The sequence below is a fragment of the Centruroides vittatus genome, unplaced genomic scaffold, assembly GCF_030686945.1.
Source record: "Centruroides vittatus isolate TY-2023 unplaced genomic scaffold, ASM3068694v2 contig_150, whole genome shotgun sequence".
Classification (NCBI taxonomy): Eukaryota; Metazoa; Arthropoda; class Arachnida; order Scorpiones; family Buthidae; genus Centruroides; species Centruroides vittatus.
Window position 1 is genome coordinate 1,097,547 of NW_027120928.1, and position 18,567 is coordinate 1,116,113.

At 33.1% G+C, this 18,567-nt stretch overlaps 1 protein-coding gene across 3 annotated transcripts in view; it reads right to left on the reverse strand.

Moving 5' to 3' along the window:
• The window catches only part of Scm (Polycomb protein Scm), a 117,393-nt gene that overhangs the window by 79,287 nt on the left and 19,539 nt on the right, over nucleotides 1–18,567 (reverse strand). For all 3 annotated transcript variants that reach the window (XM_067262618.1, XM_067262617.1, XM_067262619.1), the window contains exon 2: nucleotides 9,299–9,381. In XM_067262618.1, coding sequence (XP_067118719.1) covers nucleotides 9,299–9,311 — 13 coding nt within the window. In that variant the 5' untranslated portion in view covers nucleotides 9,312–9,381. The remainder of the gene's footprint in view (nucleotides 1–9,298; nucleotides 9,382–18,567) is intronic.

Below are 18,567 nucleotides of genomic sequence, written 5' to 3' on the forward strand. Positions count from 1 at the left end.
TTATGCTTAGTAAGTGTTGTTAATGTTTTCCTTTGGAGTTGCTCAAGATCTGTGTGAGTCCAATGTATAACTCCAAAAGAATATGTGAGTACTGGGATGACATATGTGTTTATTGCTTTAACTGTGTGTTTTGCATTTAATTGTGTTCTGAGAATAGCATTTAACCTACTTTGGTATTTTTTAATTAATCTTTGCTTTATTTGTGTATGTTCTGTTAGTTTGGCCTGTTGGAATCCTAAATACTTGTAGAGCTCGCCCTCTTCCATGGATTCAATAATGTCTCCATTTCCAAGTGCAAAATCTTCTTTCTTCAGGATTCCTTTTTCTATGTGAAGTGTTTTGCATTTATCTAGGCCAAATTCCATTTGTATGTCCTTGGTGTATGAATGTGTGATTTGTAGGAGTTGATGAAGTTGTTTTTGTGTGGATGCATAAAGTTTTATGTCATCCATGTACATGAGATGTGACAGTGTAAACTGTGTTGTTTTTTCTGTCTGATATGTAACCATATTGCGTGTTGTTTAACATGTTGGATAATGGGTTCAGGGCTAAGCAGAACCAGAGAGGACTCAAGGAATCTCCTTGAAAAATTCCTCGCCTAATAAAAATTTGCTTTGTTTGTATGGAAGTGTTACTAACCCTGAGATGTAGTGTTGTTCTCCAGTGCTGCATAGTGTTTTGAAAGAATGCAATGAGTGATGGATATATTTTGTACATGTGTAGAATATGTAGCAGCCAACTGTGTGGAACGCTGTCTAATGCTTTTCTGTAGTCTATATATGCCATGTGTATGTTTCTGTGTTGTTTGTGTGCTTGCCGTAGAATGACTGAATCTATGAGTAACTGTTCTTTGCATCCCTTGTGATTTCTACGGCAACCTTTTTGTTGTTCTGTAAGAATGTCGTGTTCTTCAACATGTTTGTATATTTTGTTTGCAATACAGGATGTCAATAATTTGTAGAGTGTTGGAAGACATGTAATTGGTCTGTATTGTGTGGGGTCTGTGGTATTGTTGTTTTTAGGTTTCATGTAGGTGATGCCCTGGGTAAAAAAATTTGGCATCTCTTGTGGATTGATGATGATGTGTGTTAGGTGTTTAGCTAGTTCCTGGTGCAGTGATGTAAACTTTTTGTACCAGAAATTGTGAATGTTGTCTACACCAGGTGTCTTCCAGTTGTGTGTTCTGTTAACAGTGTATTGGAAATCATGTATGTTTATTTCAACACAGGGCATAGTTGGTATGTTGTGCAAGTTTCTGTTCTTCTCCTTGATCCAGCCTGCATCAGCATTGTGCGTGACAGCACTGGACCAAAGAGAAGACCAATATGTTGTGAGTTCTTCTTCTGTTGGTGTGCCACTGTGCTGTGTATCAGTGTTTGCTTTGTTATTAATTTGTCTGTAAAAGAGTTTTTCATTGTTTGTAAATAATTTATTTTGTTGTTTTCGTAGTGTACATGTTTTGTATCGTTTGTGTCTATGTGCTTTGGCAGCACGTTTTTGTTTTAGTGTATCAATGTATTTTGTAATGCGTGTGTTGTGATGTTCATGTTTTGTGTGTGTTTTTATTTTCTTGAAAATGTTTTTGAGCTGTTTCCTTAATTTGGGTGTTATGTTGTTTTTAGTGTATTGTGTCAGCCTGCCTAATTGCTGTCTAATGTCATTTATTTGTGTTTCTATTCTTCTCTGCCAGGCAGGCTTGTGATAGAACTGTGATTTGTATGTATCTGTCTGCGATTGCATTTTCAGTCCATGGTGTGTCACTACTGTATGAATGTATGAATGTCTGCGAGTGTAGAAATTGAATGAATGTAGTGTGGTAGTACGTGAGTGTTTACATAATTTAGTGTTTTTCCTACTATGTTTCTTGTGTTGATTTTTGGTATTCATTATCTTTGTGTGGGATCTGTGCCTGTATATTTAGTGAGTGTTTCCTGAAATATAAGTGAGAGCATATTAACTAAATCCATGTCTATGTTATCAGTGATGGATGAGGAAGTGTCTGTAGTATCATTAGTGGTAATTGTTGTATGTGTGTTATTATCAATGCTTGTTGCTGGATTATCCTGACAGGTTACGTGATCTTCATTAATGTTAGATGTTTCTGTCTGTTGATGTACAGTCAAACCTGTTTTTATGTGGGGGATAGGGACCGCATTAAAAAAAACGCATAAAAAAAATCTCACGAAACTTCACGAATGGCTGTAAATAATAGTTTTCGCAACACAATTAAAAAAAGTCTCACATAGAAAATAACTCAAAACCGTACGAAATAGAATTTATTGACAACAGATGTCAGCACTTGACTGCATCGTCTGGTCTATCGTCTGTTTTACATATTTTTGTTCAGGTGGTGTTTTGTTGACTTAAAAAGTAAATTATTTCATTTTTCGCATATTCATGCAATAATATTACTATAATAAGTGCATTTATGCTATAATAAGTTTATTTAGCTATAATAAGTCAACGTAAGACATGACGAATCGCACAAGACTAGTCGCCAACTATACCGCACAAATTAAAAATTCGCATTAAAAAAATCGCACATAAAAAGAGCGCATAAAAACAGGTTTGACTGTATTTGATCAGCAACCTGTTGTTTGATAAGTTCAAGTGTTGTTTGTGGAATAAGGTTGTTGTGTATAATTGTTCTTTTTTGATCAACAACCCTTTGTTCGGTGACAGTGAGATGAGGATACTGTTGTGTGAATCTATGGTGTAGTTGTTGTCTGTATGCTGTCATGTTTGTTTCGAGTTTTGTGATGGCGTAGTAAGTACGGATGATAAACTCGTTTATTTCTACTGTCCATTTCATCCGTTGGCGTGGTTTTCCAGCCTTTGTGGTCTGTGGATGCATTGCCACAGAAACACCAAGGCTGGGTTGGTTCCTCACATCTGTTGAGGGCATTGCAGTAGCCATGCTTGGGCCAGTGCTGCTTTCGCCACCGGTAACTAAGGGAGACTGTGGCCTATTTTTCGAACGTGAGCCTCTGCCTAACCCACGAATGCGGACCTTGTTAACCCGGGCGACGTCCAAGCCGGTATCACACTTTGATCTGGTTATTACCATAATAAATATCTCCACAGAATGTGGGTGTGGTCACTCTTAGCTTCATTTCTCCCCATAGACCTTACTGGCATGGGTGTCCCTACCAGGAGCTTGTGCTCCAGCCTGCACTGCCCTATGAATCAGTAAAATTACTGGGCTCTCCCGCCACAACCAGATGTGACCACGGGAGAGTTGTTATTATTGTTGTTGTCGTCATCATCATCATCATCAACTCGTCTTGATTATATACATAGATTAGGTACTTTCATCACTGAACAGTTATTTTCAATAGTTACGTTTTATTTTATTATTAAACATTTTTATTGTTTTTATTGCATTAAGTTTAACATCCTAATTTTACTATTTTGTACATTTTAAAAAATACATTCTAATCTTGTAAATATTCAGCTTTATTATTCAACATTCAATTTACATGTATGCTGAGGATGATTCAAACTGAAGTAGAAAACATTTCATATTAAACAATTTTTTGTAAACTTAAGCTGTTTTTGTTTATTGAATAACACAGTACCACATTTTACATATTTTCATGATCTTAAGTGTTTATAAGTAAGGTAACTGGAGTTTGCAATGTTTAATATCATGCTAAAATCATGGCTGGATAGGTAAATATAATTTTTCATCATTTTAGTGGTATTTGGAGATATCATTTAGCTTTTCTCATTTTTTATCATTTTTTAGCTTTTTCTCATTCAAATTTAGCTTGTTCTCATTTTATTGAAATGAGAACAAGCTAAATTTTTCTCATAAGAAGTAATGAGAAAAATTTCCTGATATTTGAATCATTTTTGGGAATACATTAATTCAAATGTTGTAATATATCTATATATTTTATATTTCCATAACTAGAAAATATAGATAAGAAATTCATTTTTTGAAATTCACTAAATTTTGACAACTTCTACTTTTCAATTCATCTGTAACAGTAAGGTCTGTTGATTCTAAAGGTATAACTCATCTTTCTCGTTATTTTTATCATAACATTCTATACAGAAAAAATTACCATAATTTTGTGCAAACAACTCACAGATTACTGTTTTGAATTGAAAAATCAGTTTCAAAGGATAAGCACAACTATATTTATCTCCATTGCAATTTTTCCAGAAACCACTAAAGGCAAATATACATACACATCAGTTTTATTTGTTTTCTGCTTTCTTTATGTCAATCCATATTTTTAATCGATGTCATTACTACTGCTTAAACTTGTGCCTTGAAAGGTGATAAATTTCACTTAATTTCCTCTTTTCTATATAATGATTCTAAATCAACAATGATGATGTCAATGACAATTATTTTATTCACTGCTTTATTTACTCTACATCAGTGGTTCTAAACCTTTCTGAGGCTACAGAATACCATTCATATACTTTTTATTACACAGAGCATTAGCATCAATACATTCAAAAATTGATAAGCAATTCCATGTTTACTATTCTCAGGAAACTATGAAACTAATAAACTTTAATATATTGAATAAAACAGAAATATGGAATTATCTATAAATATAGCAATGGAAATAAATTTGAATAAAAACTTTAAAATCTTTTCTTTTGTGGAACACTCGAGGTTAAGTTTGCAGAACACTGGTTAAGAACTGTTGCTCTACATAGACCTAAAATACTGAAACATTGATATTATAATTTTTTAAATTTACCTTATATCATGAATTGAAAAATTTTATAAGAATAACTTTTTGATGAAAAAAAATAATAATAATAATTATAATAATATTCTGAATATTTTACATTAAAGAAATAAATAAATAAATACTTGCTTACTGGAACCAAAATAAATAAAATAAAGACCAAAACCTTTCAATATTCCAGCATATCATTTTAATATCATAAAAACATTTTTGAATGCTTTAAGCAATCATCCTCAGTTATTCTCTTAATGAATCAAATGATAAAATCCAAAATTACGCAAAACAAAAACTCAAAACGCAGTTATACAATTTTACATTAACATGTAATATGCTTAAATAATCACAATAAATAAAAATGAACTAATATGAATAAAGAAAATTAAATAACAAATAACCAATTGCTAAACATCCAGTCAATTTATCATAGAAGGACTTCCAGGCCGATGATAATCCATTGGCATCTCTATGATTGATGCAGTGTGTGTTCAAACTGCGCCTTGTGAATTTCTAATTTTTCTAGATGTTTCACCGCATGCTTGGATCCTGTAGCTTTGATAATCAATGCCTGATCCCAGAAAACTGTGATATCTTGCTGTTTGACAAAAGCAGCAAGGACCGAACTATCAATGTTCTTATTCACCAAGTGTTTATGTTAATCTATATAAGCGGCATAGTTAATTGTGATAATTTTTACTGGATGCATAACATTTGTTATTTGTTATTTAATTTTCTTTATTCATATTAGTTTATTTTTATTTATTGTGATTATTTAAGCATATTACGTGTTAATGTAAAATTGTATAACTGCTTTTTGAATTTTCGTTTTGCGTAATTTCAAATTTTATCGTTTGATTCATTAGGAGTATAACTGAGAATGATCACTTAAAGAATTTGAAAATGTTTTTAAGATATTAAAACGATATGCTGGAATATTGAAAGGGTTTGGTCTTTATTTTGTTAAAGAAATTATTAAACTGTATAATTTATTAATTTATTTTAAGAAAAAGATGCATTAATGAATATTAACATTAACATTTTTTTCATATCAGATTAAAAAGACCACTGAAACTGTTAAAATAAAACATCAAATTTTTACTAATCATAAATTTATTTTAATAATGTTTTAATGAATATATTGACGATATATAGCTTACATTTTTTTTGGCCAGACAGCAGGACACAAAAGTTTTTCTTGTGCCAGTTTCTGTAAAGCCACAATGTGTTCTGGTTTTTTGCTGCTCTGAGCATTTTTGATCTTTGAGGCTAGTATATATACACCATGTGTCTACTAAGTTTTAGAGCTGATTTAATATAAAATACATATGTGAAGGAAATAAATTGTTTATCATTTATCCTTTAAGATATTTCTTTCCCAAGTCTATGCATTGCTTGGCATAGTCATACACTTTCTGTATTCCACTGTAGAACTCAGTAACTAGAACAAACTTTTAGTACTCTTGTTATATTTATATGAGCTTAATTCACATTAGGCATAGGAAGGACAAAAGACACTACTTACACTATTGCATTTATTCTGACAGTAAGGTAGCTTTACACAGGATTGTGAACTCTGATAGCCACTTAAACTCATACACCACATTCTCAGACACTTAGACAACAACATTAGAATAGATTTCCAATGGATCCCAGGTCATGCGGGGGTTCTTGGAAACGAGATAGCTGACCATCTTTGCCAAACAAGCTGCAAAGTCTTCAGTCACTAGTACTTTCAGTTACATTCCTACCTCATACATCAACAATCATGTCAAGAAGCAAATCTTCATTCTCTGGCATGACAGCTGGGACCATGACACCACTGGTAGGCTCACCTACACTTTCATCCCCAAGGATGACACTACTGTGACTCTTCGCCACTTTTACCCTAGTTACACCCTCACTCAGCTACTTACAGGACATGGCAACTTTAAGCAATACTTACATAGATTTAACCTTGGGGACAATCCACAATGCAATTGTGGTATTCAGGAGGACCAAACATTACTTTATTTAGTTTTTTGCTGGAATAGGTACAATCACATTAGGGATAGTTTAATGAGAGCTGCTATTCTTGAAGGGTACAACTGGCCTTGCAATCCACACCAACTCATTCACATATGTACAATGTTCCATCAGCACACAGAAGATGTCAAAGTCTCTTCAGAATATTAAGCAACAGCAAAGACCCACCAAACCCCAAAAGACTTCCGGGAGTATATACGGTACCACTAGAAGACCACAGGTGCAATAGACAACTAACATATATTTGTTCCACGAAACGTGCGTTAAAAGTGAGGTTAAAAGAGCATGAATCAGACATACAGCATGGAAGATACACTATGGCCCTAGCACCGTACGCATCAGAAGAGGAGATAACAGCGGACCTGCATGTGGCAAAAATCATTATACCCAGCTACAACACACAGCAATTGAAATGGCTAAAAGCCATGGAGATATTTAAGGCTGGATTACATAGTACGTGCATTAATCATAAGGAAGAAATGATCCTATCCAGTGCAGAGAGATTGTAATGTTCCATCCTCTACTCACATTTATAGCCCTTAGTGAGGCTCTTGAGAGCACTCACTCCAGGAGCACAGATGGCAATTAGCTTTTCCTTGTTTTGTTTTATCTGTCAGCATTTAGCTGCCTTTTAACTTTGTATTTTAATTCTTTTTTTCTGTCTTCTTTTTCAGTCTAAATTCGGTTAGTCCTAATTGTAAGTTAGATTAGGGACTCAGCTTGGTTTTCAATCAGAATATGATAGGTTAAGTTAAATTAGATTAGGGTTTGTTAGCTTTAGTCCTCTGGTTAGGTTCGTCCTAGTTTATAGTAGATTAGTTTAGTTAGTGAGTAAGTTAATGTTTAAAAATAAAATAAATAAAAAAAAAGAAAAACAATTCGGATCTTGCCTGTCCGTCTCGTCTAGTTTGTCATTGTGTTCGTTTCCTTTTCATGCTGTCTGTACAGCTGTTAAGTAGTATTAAGATTTGCAATTGTGTTCAGCTTTATTAGTATTAAGTAGATATAAGTCTTCCTACTAACAGCCACTTGGCACTAACTTCTACACTTAGCTATTCCTGGCAGCACTCATTTATTGGTGTTTGCTACACTCGGGTTTTCTTTTAGACCCTTTGGGGGACTACAGCCTTGCAGCATAAAAACTGCACACCAACATCAAACATAGAGGGTACTGTAGCCATATGTATGCCGTTCAGAGGGATCCTACCTTTCTCTACTGTCTATCTCCTCTCCCTCCTTCTCCCCCTTTCCCTTACCCTCTTTTCTGCCAGCTAAACACTTCATGTATGGCCAATGTCTTTCTTGTATGTATGTATGTTATGTTTGCCTGGATATCAAAAAAGTCAAAAGGATGCTCTTTTAGTTGGTACTTCACTTTAAGGAATAGAAAGTAATCAGCAGGAGACAAATCTGGCAACTAAGGAGGATGGTTAAGCATTGTAACTTGATTTTTGAAAAGAAACTGCTTGATAGATGTTGCAATGTGAGAAGGAACATTATCGTGCAACAGGAACCAGTCACCTGATTTAGCCAACTGTGGTCTATAAGATGTCACATTCAAATAAACATTGTACTAAACCCGATAACATTAAGCCAATACATCGCCACCTGCCGTAAATAATCAGGCTACCTTTTGGATATCCAAAAGGTAGCCCAATTATTTACGGCAGGTGGCGATGATGTCACATTCTTTGCAACAATGCTTTGTAGAATATGAAGGTCAATGTTTGTCTAGCTGGTACAAATTCCTTGTGCACTACTCCCTGCCATTCAAATAAAACCATCATCATAATCTTCACATTAGACTTCTGCAATAAAACTTTCTTTGGCCATGGCAAATTTTTTTCAATCCATGCAGATGATTGGAATTTATTGGCCAGATCCTAGGCAGTAGGCTGCAATCATCAATAAAACTGTTTGCAATGCAGTTTTACCAGCTTTACCACAAAACTTTAATACCTGAAAGTTCCATGACAAAAGTTCTCCACCCAGTCACATTCAACTATACATGGCATTAAAATGACTACTGATCTTTGTGAAATGGCACATGTAACAAGTCAATACATTCATACATTCCTGCAACAAAACTTGTTGGTCACCAACAGATAGGGTAGCCACTCTATTCTCTTTAAAAAATCCTTGCTAAACTTAGTAGACATACTGTGTATGTGTTATATACATGGAAGAAAGACAAAACATATGTAATGAAAATGTTTTGTCTTTCTTCAGTAAATGAAGATGTAATGAAAATGCATATGTAAGAATTGTAGGATAAAAGAACTCCTCTGGATTTCAAGATGACCATGTTTTGTTAGATTTAACAGAAATTGATTTTTTTCACATATATAGTATAAATAAGTTTTTAATTATTAAATTAAAATAATTACATTTAAATTATTAAAGATAAATGAAGTTTAAAAGTTGCATTGGATCTTTCTTACAATTCAACAATTTCAAACTTTGCTAAAACCATTCTTAAACATCAGTAACTATTAAAACATTGATCAATATTTGAAAATAATTGAGTTTAAGTTAATCAATATAACAAACTTAAAATATCTCACCTTTACTAGACATATTCCACTTCCTTGGTATTTCCAATACAATTAGGCCAAACAATCAATACTTTTCTCTTCCATAGATTTCACTATCAAAAATATATAATTAAATTAAAAAGTGCTGCAGTTATTATAAATTACAAAAATTATTGTTAATTGCATTATTCTATAAAATCAAATAATTAAAACATTGCATTTTAAAACAAACCATTCATTTTTTTATAATGTATTTTCACATTATCAATTCACTATAATAGTATTCTATACTACTTAAGACTTTTGTTACTGCCATTGATAAAAAAAAATGTTGCAATGAATATTATTATTCAATGGTCATTTCAACCTCTTGGGCCCTTAACCACCATGGCAATCACCTTCCATTTTCTTGTCTCGTCTCTCTTCCATCCACCCTGGCAGTACATCCATTCTATAAATCATCTAGTCCATCTTTCCATTACAATAGAAGACATCCAACAGGTCATTTACTGTACATACAGCCAGCACTCCATGTACAGTACATATCAATTCATGTCAGTACAGGCTACATGTAGTGCCCATCTGGCGTGTCCCTTGGCTATAATTTATATGATGTCATAGTTGTCACCTTTGGGATATACTTCCTCATTGTCCACCTTTCTCCATGTACCAATTCTGCTATCCTGCATGGGTTCAAAGATCTTCCTGAGGACTTTGTTTTCAAACACCCTGGAGGACTGGGCTAGTCCTCCAGGGTGAGTTGAGCATAGAGACAACAACCCTACCTCAGAAAACAATGGCATTACAAAACCAAGACAATAGAAAAACTGGACTGATCAAACGGTTACAATGAATATGCTGATTCTTTTTCCATGAAGTATGTTACTTTTATGTAAAAAGTAAGAATAAAAAAATTTTTCAGTTCGAGCAACCTTTATAAAATTATGTGATGATGTGAAATTGAGTTACAGTACTTATTTGAGAACATACCATATTTAATGACATATAAGAAGAGGTTTTTATTCATTTATCACAGCTTCAAATTCCTAGGACGTCCTATATGTGCAAGCGAAAGATTCTTTGCGTTTTTGCAAATAATTTTTGTGAACCATGTATTTGCATTTTTTACTGGATGCTTATCTTCTTGTATTTAAAAACAAAACTATTTTATCTGGATTGTTTCAATTGTTCTTATATATTGTCAAGAGTAAAGACAAATAGCAATAGGAAAAGCAAAGCTTTTGAATTGAATCTCAGATTGAAATTCCAAAATCACACAGGAGTCCGATATAACTTTTAATCCATTCCCATGTGAAAACAGATGATTATTCAGAAATGAGGATTTGGAGAAACTGTGTAATCGACGGAGAGTGGAATCGACTGTTAAGAATTGGCAAAAAAAAAAAGGTTCCCGATTGTCCAGCTTTACATGAACAAAATTATGTTGTTGATTTTACAAGACTTTTCCATAAAGTTCAAAATGCCAGTAAGTTTTGCGAGACAATATGTGCATTTGATATTTTATTTGTGATTAAACGAGATAAAATTAGAATTGTATTAATAAATCCAATTTTCTTTATTTTGATTTTTAAAGTCACACCTTGTCCTATATGCAAGGTCGTCTTATATGCGGGTAAATGACAAAAGTCATTATAATCAAATATGTGATGGAAAGTAAGAAATAAGCAATAAACTATAACCTCTAAAATATTTTTTACACTTCTGGGTAGTAATAATCTGAAAACAAATGCACATGCAATTTACCAAAAACTTCCAGTGTATAAATGACATCAAATTATGCAATCAGCATACTGTGACAAAGATGACATGATGCAAAACTGCACTAATTGGCAGCAAAAGTGTAAAGGTTTAAAAAATTTTATGTGGTGCCATCTATTATAAAATTTTGTTAAAAAAAATAATTTTTGAGGTAGAGCATTAGCAAAGCCTCTTCTATGTAGTTTACAGAATTGTGTTCATTCTTTTTATTTGATTAAATTATTTTGATAAAACTTTGTCATTTTTCATTAACTGCAATGAGAAATTTAAAAATGCAAAACAAAATGGGAATCCATGACTTCATTTTCAAGATATAGTGGAATCAAAGTGATAATGTCTATGCTCTCTGATGAAAATTGAGCATATCTAATGAAATTTAGAAGGGGGGAGAAAACAGCATTGCACATGCCTAACAGAAAATGAGTGCAAAAAACAAACAGAACACAAGAACAAAGTAATTGACATAAAACGTAACGATCAATCTTCCATGCTTGGCAGGTGCAAGGATCATTTCTCTGAGGATGACAAGTGTAAAGATTATATAAATAAAGATCAATAAACCTGATATATTAATAATAAAACAAATGACTGCTGTAATTAATTAGACTATTTTAACACGTTGAAATCATCTTAATATTTTAAAAAACAACAGTTATAAAATAAAAATAAATAATTATGAGTTGTTATTATTTTACTTTGGATACTTAACTGCATCACACTGGCATGAATATATAAAAAGCGAGTGATAGAGCAATGTACCAACACATACTCAAATTAGCCCACTTGTGTTATAGTTCTGTATATCAATTTAATGGGAGTATATACATGCTGTGTAGAGGTCTTCCCATGGGCAGTCCAGTTTCCGGGGACCTCTGTGAAATGGTGGTCAGACGATTGGAAAACAGAACCCTATCACGCTTCCTCTGCAATATACTCCTGTACAAAAGATACATAGATGACATCATTATTTTCTGGAGGACAGCACCAAATCTAATACAGTTTGTCGATGCAATGACAATCTATATGGGCTGTTCATTGAGATGGAACAACACAGTCCCACCAGGGTCCACTTCTTGAACATAGATATCATAATTGAAGGGTCAGACACACGTCTGTTTATCTTAAACCAAGTGCTATCTCCACTTTATATTCTAATTGGGTCATGTAATCCTTTTCCATACAAAATAGCGGCATTCAGGGCTTTGGTTAAGAGAATGTTCATGCATTCTTCTACTCCACAAACACTAGCACAGGAAGTAAGAAGTATAGAAGAGATAACCATGGCCCATGGTTACAACAACCTTATACAAAGACTTTGTGAATGCCACAGACGTATGCAAGAAGCATCCACCAGTTCGACGGAAATACCAAAAGATAAACAGGAAGATAAGGAGAGGATCCCCTCACTTTTAACCCCCATTTAAAATCACTGTACACCACAATTGCCAAGAGTTGTCAGGTCAATATTGCCTACAGGAGATGCCCATCCATTTTCAACACACTGCATAATGGAAAAGATCATCCTAACCCCGACAGACTACCGGGCATTTATAGCATCCCTATCAGAGACGAAAGATGGAATAGGGAAATGCTGTATGTTGGCTCCACCAAACATTCAATAGGGTTCAGGATAAAACAACATAAATCTGACATATGACATAATAGGGGTACAACGGCCCTCTGCACTTACGCAACGGACCCAGATATTATGGCAGACTTCACCGGAGCCTGTATTATCCTTACCACCCCACACCCAGAACACCTCAAATGGTTGGAGGCAATTGAAATTTTTAAGGCAGGATGCAGAACCACCTGCATTAATTTTAAAGAGGAGACGTGCTTTTGATGCACCATTGAAAGGCACACCTCCTCTTTAAAATTGCCCCAAATATACGTAGTGAGCAATAGTAAGATGTATATATTTAGGGAAATTACATCATTCATATTGCCGTTCTTAATTTAGAACATTGCTCAATTTTAAATTCATTTTTGTACTCCATCCATGCACTTTATTTAATTTCATACAGAAATTCGAAAGCTTAATATCTGATAGCAGTAGCTTTATGCTATTGAAAGTGCTAGCAAACACCTTTATTCTCTAAAAGTTGCTATTGGTAATGCCACAACATGCAGTGTAATTACTTTATATATTTAAAAGTTGGTGTAAAGTGTAGTTCACTTTTACTTAAAGGAGTCTTTTAGCTTTGGAAAAAAGAGTTTTTATGTTCTATCTTTATTAGCACTCTATTTATTGAATCTTTTATTCTAAGGTCACGTGATGACATCAGAATTTCTGGGTTTATTTTGGTAACAAGTCTGCCCCTGGTCAGAGTAGGAGTAGGAGTTGGAGTTGGATGGTAAGGCAGAGTCAAAATTGGTAAATTTTTACACAACTCCACAGTCATGGTTTGAACATTGAAATAATCCAATAGATGCTGACATTCTAGTTAATTAGAATTATGTAAACTACAAACAGATTTTAAAAAACTTTGGAGACTTTGACAAAGTCAAAAAGTAATTCCAAACATTTAAAAAATAATTTTTCTTTTGAAACACTGCCTTTATTTGGCATATCTGCACTTATGAAAGAGCGTTTTCTCATTCAAAAATGATATCTGGCCCCACTGATTATAATAAGTATTCATTGATTAACAACCAAACTATTCAGTTCCAAATATCCTACATAGCATATTTTCAGAGAATGACTGGCATGCCAGCCTATCTGAGAGACCACGAAATCAGATATTTCTGTTTGGTAAAAACTGGCATGCTGGTTTAAGTGAGGTTATACATCCCTCTCTAAAGGGCGCATTAAAAAAATGAACAAGTTACATCACCTAAAAATGAACAAGTTTTTATTCTAAAACTGTGAAACAGTCAGCGTTACATCAAAAACTACAATTATATGTTAAATTTCTTAATTTTGTCTTCTCTCTAATGTAACATACTTGTGGAATTCTGAAAGTGCTTTTCTCATGTGTATTTTATTGTTATTTGGTTCAAAAATGCAAAAATAAACACATTAAATTTAAGAAACTCACTGTAAATTATCTCAGCTTACTTAATTAATATCAGCTTTGTGTGTAATTTGAGAGAAAGGTGTTATTTTTAACAAGCCTCTAGAGCACTGCTAAAATCTTAGTTCTAAATTATGCCACCACAGTGAACAGAACCAATCACAGAAACTGGATATTGTTTCGAGTTGTAGGTACATGTGGTGGTCTTGTCTTTGTTCAGTCTTCTTTAATTAATAATGAAATGCAGTATATGCTTATCATTTGTTTATCATACTGTCAACTCGTTATACTTTATGGAATGTACGTAAGCTGCTTTTTTTCAAGCTCTAATACTCCATAAAAAAAAAAAAAGACAAGGGTAAATAACAAAATTAATTTATTACCAAAAGTTAGGTACAAACATGGTTACTTTTTGACATAATCACTGTGAAGATTGAGGCATTTGTCATATCTGTGGATAAACTTTTCCATCCCCTTGTCATAGAACGTTGCCGCAAATGACTTGAGATGGGCCCTAACATTGTTTTGAAGATCGTCATTAATCTCGAACCTCTGCCCTCCTAGCAACTTTTCCTGTTCAGGAAAGTGGTGAAAGTCACTAGGCACTAAATTGGGGCTATATGCTAGGTGTTTAAAGGTGGTGAAGACTTCTACCCAGCTTAAAACTTTTTAATGTGTGAAGACTTCCACCTCTTTCCTGAACTGAAAACGTGGCTAGCAGGAGAGGTTTGAGACTAATGACAATCTTCAAAACAATGTTAGGACCCATCTCAATTCACTTGCAGCAACATTCTATGAAAGGAGATGGAAAAGCTTGTCCGTAGATATGACAAATGCCTCAATCTTCACAATGATTATGTAGAAATGTAACCATGTTTGTACCTAACTTTTGATAATAAATTCATTTTGTTATTTACACTTGTCTTTGTTTTATGAACCATCGGAACTTGAACAACGGAAATAACCCGCCCTCGTAGTTCGTGTGGATTAAAATAGATCTCGGTACAATATTTGTGTTTTCTATTCATACATTATAAATGCTTTGTTCGAAATTATTAGTTAAAAGTGAAAATAAAATAAATTTATAAATAGACACCTTGCTTAAAAATGAATTATTCTATAAAAAAAATTATTATTATAAGATTATCAGATGGAATTACGAATAAAATAAAACATGGGGGGGACTTAAAATTTGATATTCACTAACTGAGAGAAGTGCTATTATTATTAGTAATTGAATGTTCTGTAATATGCATAAGTATATAGCCTAAAAAACATTAATGTTTGCATTAATTATAAATTCATTGCTCACAAGACATAGGCAACCATAATATTGTCTGGGTAACATTATTTTGGAAAGGAGATTTAGGATAGTTATAGAGAAAAAACAGAGTTCAAGACTAAAACCTCTCACTCACAGCCAATAATAGGTGGAAGGGACGTAAAGTTTGCTAGGGAGAACTACTTGGAATTTTTTCTTAATCAGTGCAACTTTAGAATTAAGTACATATTTGAAATCAGAACACAATCTCTAAAATCAGTATGTCTGGTCACTTTAGCTATTTTAGAAGTACTTTAAGCATTGAGGAAAGTCTAATATAAAAGCTAAAAACTTATATGTACATATACATTAAATAAATTTTGGTTATTTTATGGAGTATATGCAATTTCTAAACAAATTATAACATACTACATAATTGCAGTATAATTCCTCATATGCAGTATTTTCCAACATTAAATAGTAATGTATTTAACATTCTTCCATCCCATAAGGCAGGGGCAAATCCTGACCAAAATTTTTGGGCATGCTGAAAGTTATAATAAGAATAATAGGCCTATCTCTAGCACCAAACAATAGGCAGGAACATTATTTGGTGTGAATAAAAAAGTATGGACTATTATAAAGCCCATTATATCTACACATGAAATATATTATAATGAAAAAGTATTAAGAATTTATGATAATAATTCAATTTTTGTGGGCCCTTGACAATGGGGATTCAGGGCTTAAGCCCTATTAGTCCCTACGTAGATCCACCCCTGTACACAATACATGTAAGCTGAGTGGGTATCGCAAGCTTTCGATACAATCTGGCCTGTTAAATGCTTTGAATGGTGCACTTGTTTGCTGCAGAAAATCTCCACACAAGTAAGCGATTGAGTTTCCGCAAGCATCACACTGACTTAAAATGGCTAGCCACTAGCTGCCAGTGTAAAAAGAAACATAAATGATAAAAGAGTTTACATGTTAAAATTAATTATTATTGGCATATTTGTTCTCACATAAAAAATATATTGACAGTCAATACGTTCTCTTAAGCATGCGGCACATGCTAAGCAAGCCCAGAGAATTCGTCCCTGCCGTAAGGGCAGATAGAACCAAATCTCAAGATGTAATTTTTATAATAAATAAAATGTCAAGTGAGTATGGAATGGACATCATTCTATTGTTGCTATCCAGTTCTATCCCTGATAAAACAATAAACTAATATGAGGAATGTCGATGTTGAAAAACTGGTATTATACTATATTACAATGCTATAGAGGTTTGATGTCATTTAGCCTCTATATTCATGATTTCATTTGCATATCTCCATTGAAGTAATATTTGAGATCTAATATTAAATAATGTTAGAAGAAAACAAATTATTACAAAAAATCTAGTTAAATAAGTAAGAAAATACCAAATCAAATAATAAACACAAATACCGTATTTTATAGACTATAAGACGCACTTTTTTCTTCGAAAAATTGCCTCCAAAATTCAGGTGCGTCTTATAGTCCGTAAGATACGGTAATTAAAAATTTTAATATCATTAAATTCCAAGTACAGTAATACCCCAAACTTACGCGATAGGTGGGACCGAGCGATAACTGCGTACGTCGAATTCACGCAAGTCGGGGTATAATTTCACATATAAATACAAACAAATTATTTTTAATTGGGGCCGGAGACTAAAGAAAACAATAATTTAGAAAAAAATGTTTAATAAAATCTTAGATAATATATATATATAACAAATTATATTATTAAAATCGTAAACCAAAGTTATTTTCATGTAGAAGGCTTCATAAAATCTAACAAATTCATCTGATGGCTTAAAGATTTTTTTTCTCCTGCAAAAGTTTCTCGTAGCATGCTAATAATTTTTTTATTTCTCGTTTGGTAGAAGAAATATGCTCTTCGTTGGAGTCTATATTTTCTAAAATTTGTAACCCCTTTTCAATTGAACTGAGGCCTTCTGTCAAGTTTTCACAGCTTCAAAAATTTTTTCTTTACCTTTTATATTTGTTCTGACTGTCAATTCCAGTAGATCAAACTTCTTTGCCAATTCACAAATTTTCATTTTTGTATTGAAGTCTTTAATAATGTTAACTTTACATTCCAAAGATAAAGTTTTTCTTTTCTTGTCTGATGCAGAAGAATCAGTTCTACTTCGTTTGAATGACATAGTAGAGTCTCTCAAGTTTCCGTAGATATAACAAACACAAAAATAAATAACAGAAAATAAATTGTAGCTATGCGTCGATTCCGTGCAATATGTCCGAACATGTAAGCTGAACAATAGTGTGGGGGGAGTGAGTAATCAAGAGTTGCGTGGCGCTCAAACAAAAGACGAATCGATGAGATTTGAAAATTGCGTAACTCCGGGTTCGCATAAGTCGAGGTATTACTGTATATAAATTAACAAGTTTACAATTCAAATATACATTTATTATTACTCAATATGAAAAGTTCTCTCATAAACATCCGTATTGTCAAATACCTAGTATTTACAATAGTAAAATAAAATTACTTAAAAGCTTTGGATTAAAAAACCTATTATGTTATACATTCTTGCATAGAATTCTTAAAACTGCATTTAAGAATTCCAAGCAGAATATCCCTCAGAATTCATTGAACTTAGAATATTCAAAGCAATGTGCTCTTGTTCTTCTGTGGAGGGTTTTGATAATGCTCTGGTAATTTTAACATCCTTTCTCCTTTTCTTACTGGAAATAAAGCCTCGTTGAGGCTTAATGTTTTTCTTTTTTGATTTTTTTGTTTCTTTAAAATTCTGTTTGTTAATATTTTCTCTGACTGCCTGTAATGTTGGCTGTACGGATTCCAACAGTCTCTTTAAGCCTTCAAATTCTTCCACAAATGTAAATTTTCAACTTTGAGCTGGTTCCTCCATAACATGCACCCAAGCATTAAAAAATGAATCAGCCATATCTGACATAAATATTCTTAGTGACAAGGAGCTTACTTGTTCTTTAATCTTAGAAAAAAAGATCTGTAATATCTCTTTTTCAGTTCTGTTATTAAATAAAAAAAAGCACAAGGAAAACCTTGTTGCATATCATCAATTATCATCAGTGATATTCTAACATAAAAGCCTGGCCATCATTCATAATAGCTAAAGCAAAGTCAGATTCTGCTAAATGAAGATATTCTTCATATTTCTTACCTTGTGGTTTATAAAACAACACACAATCGTCACTGCCATCTCTCATTTCATT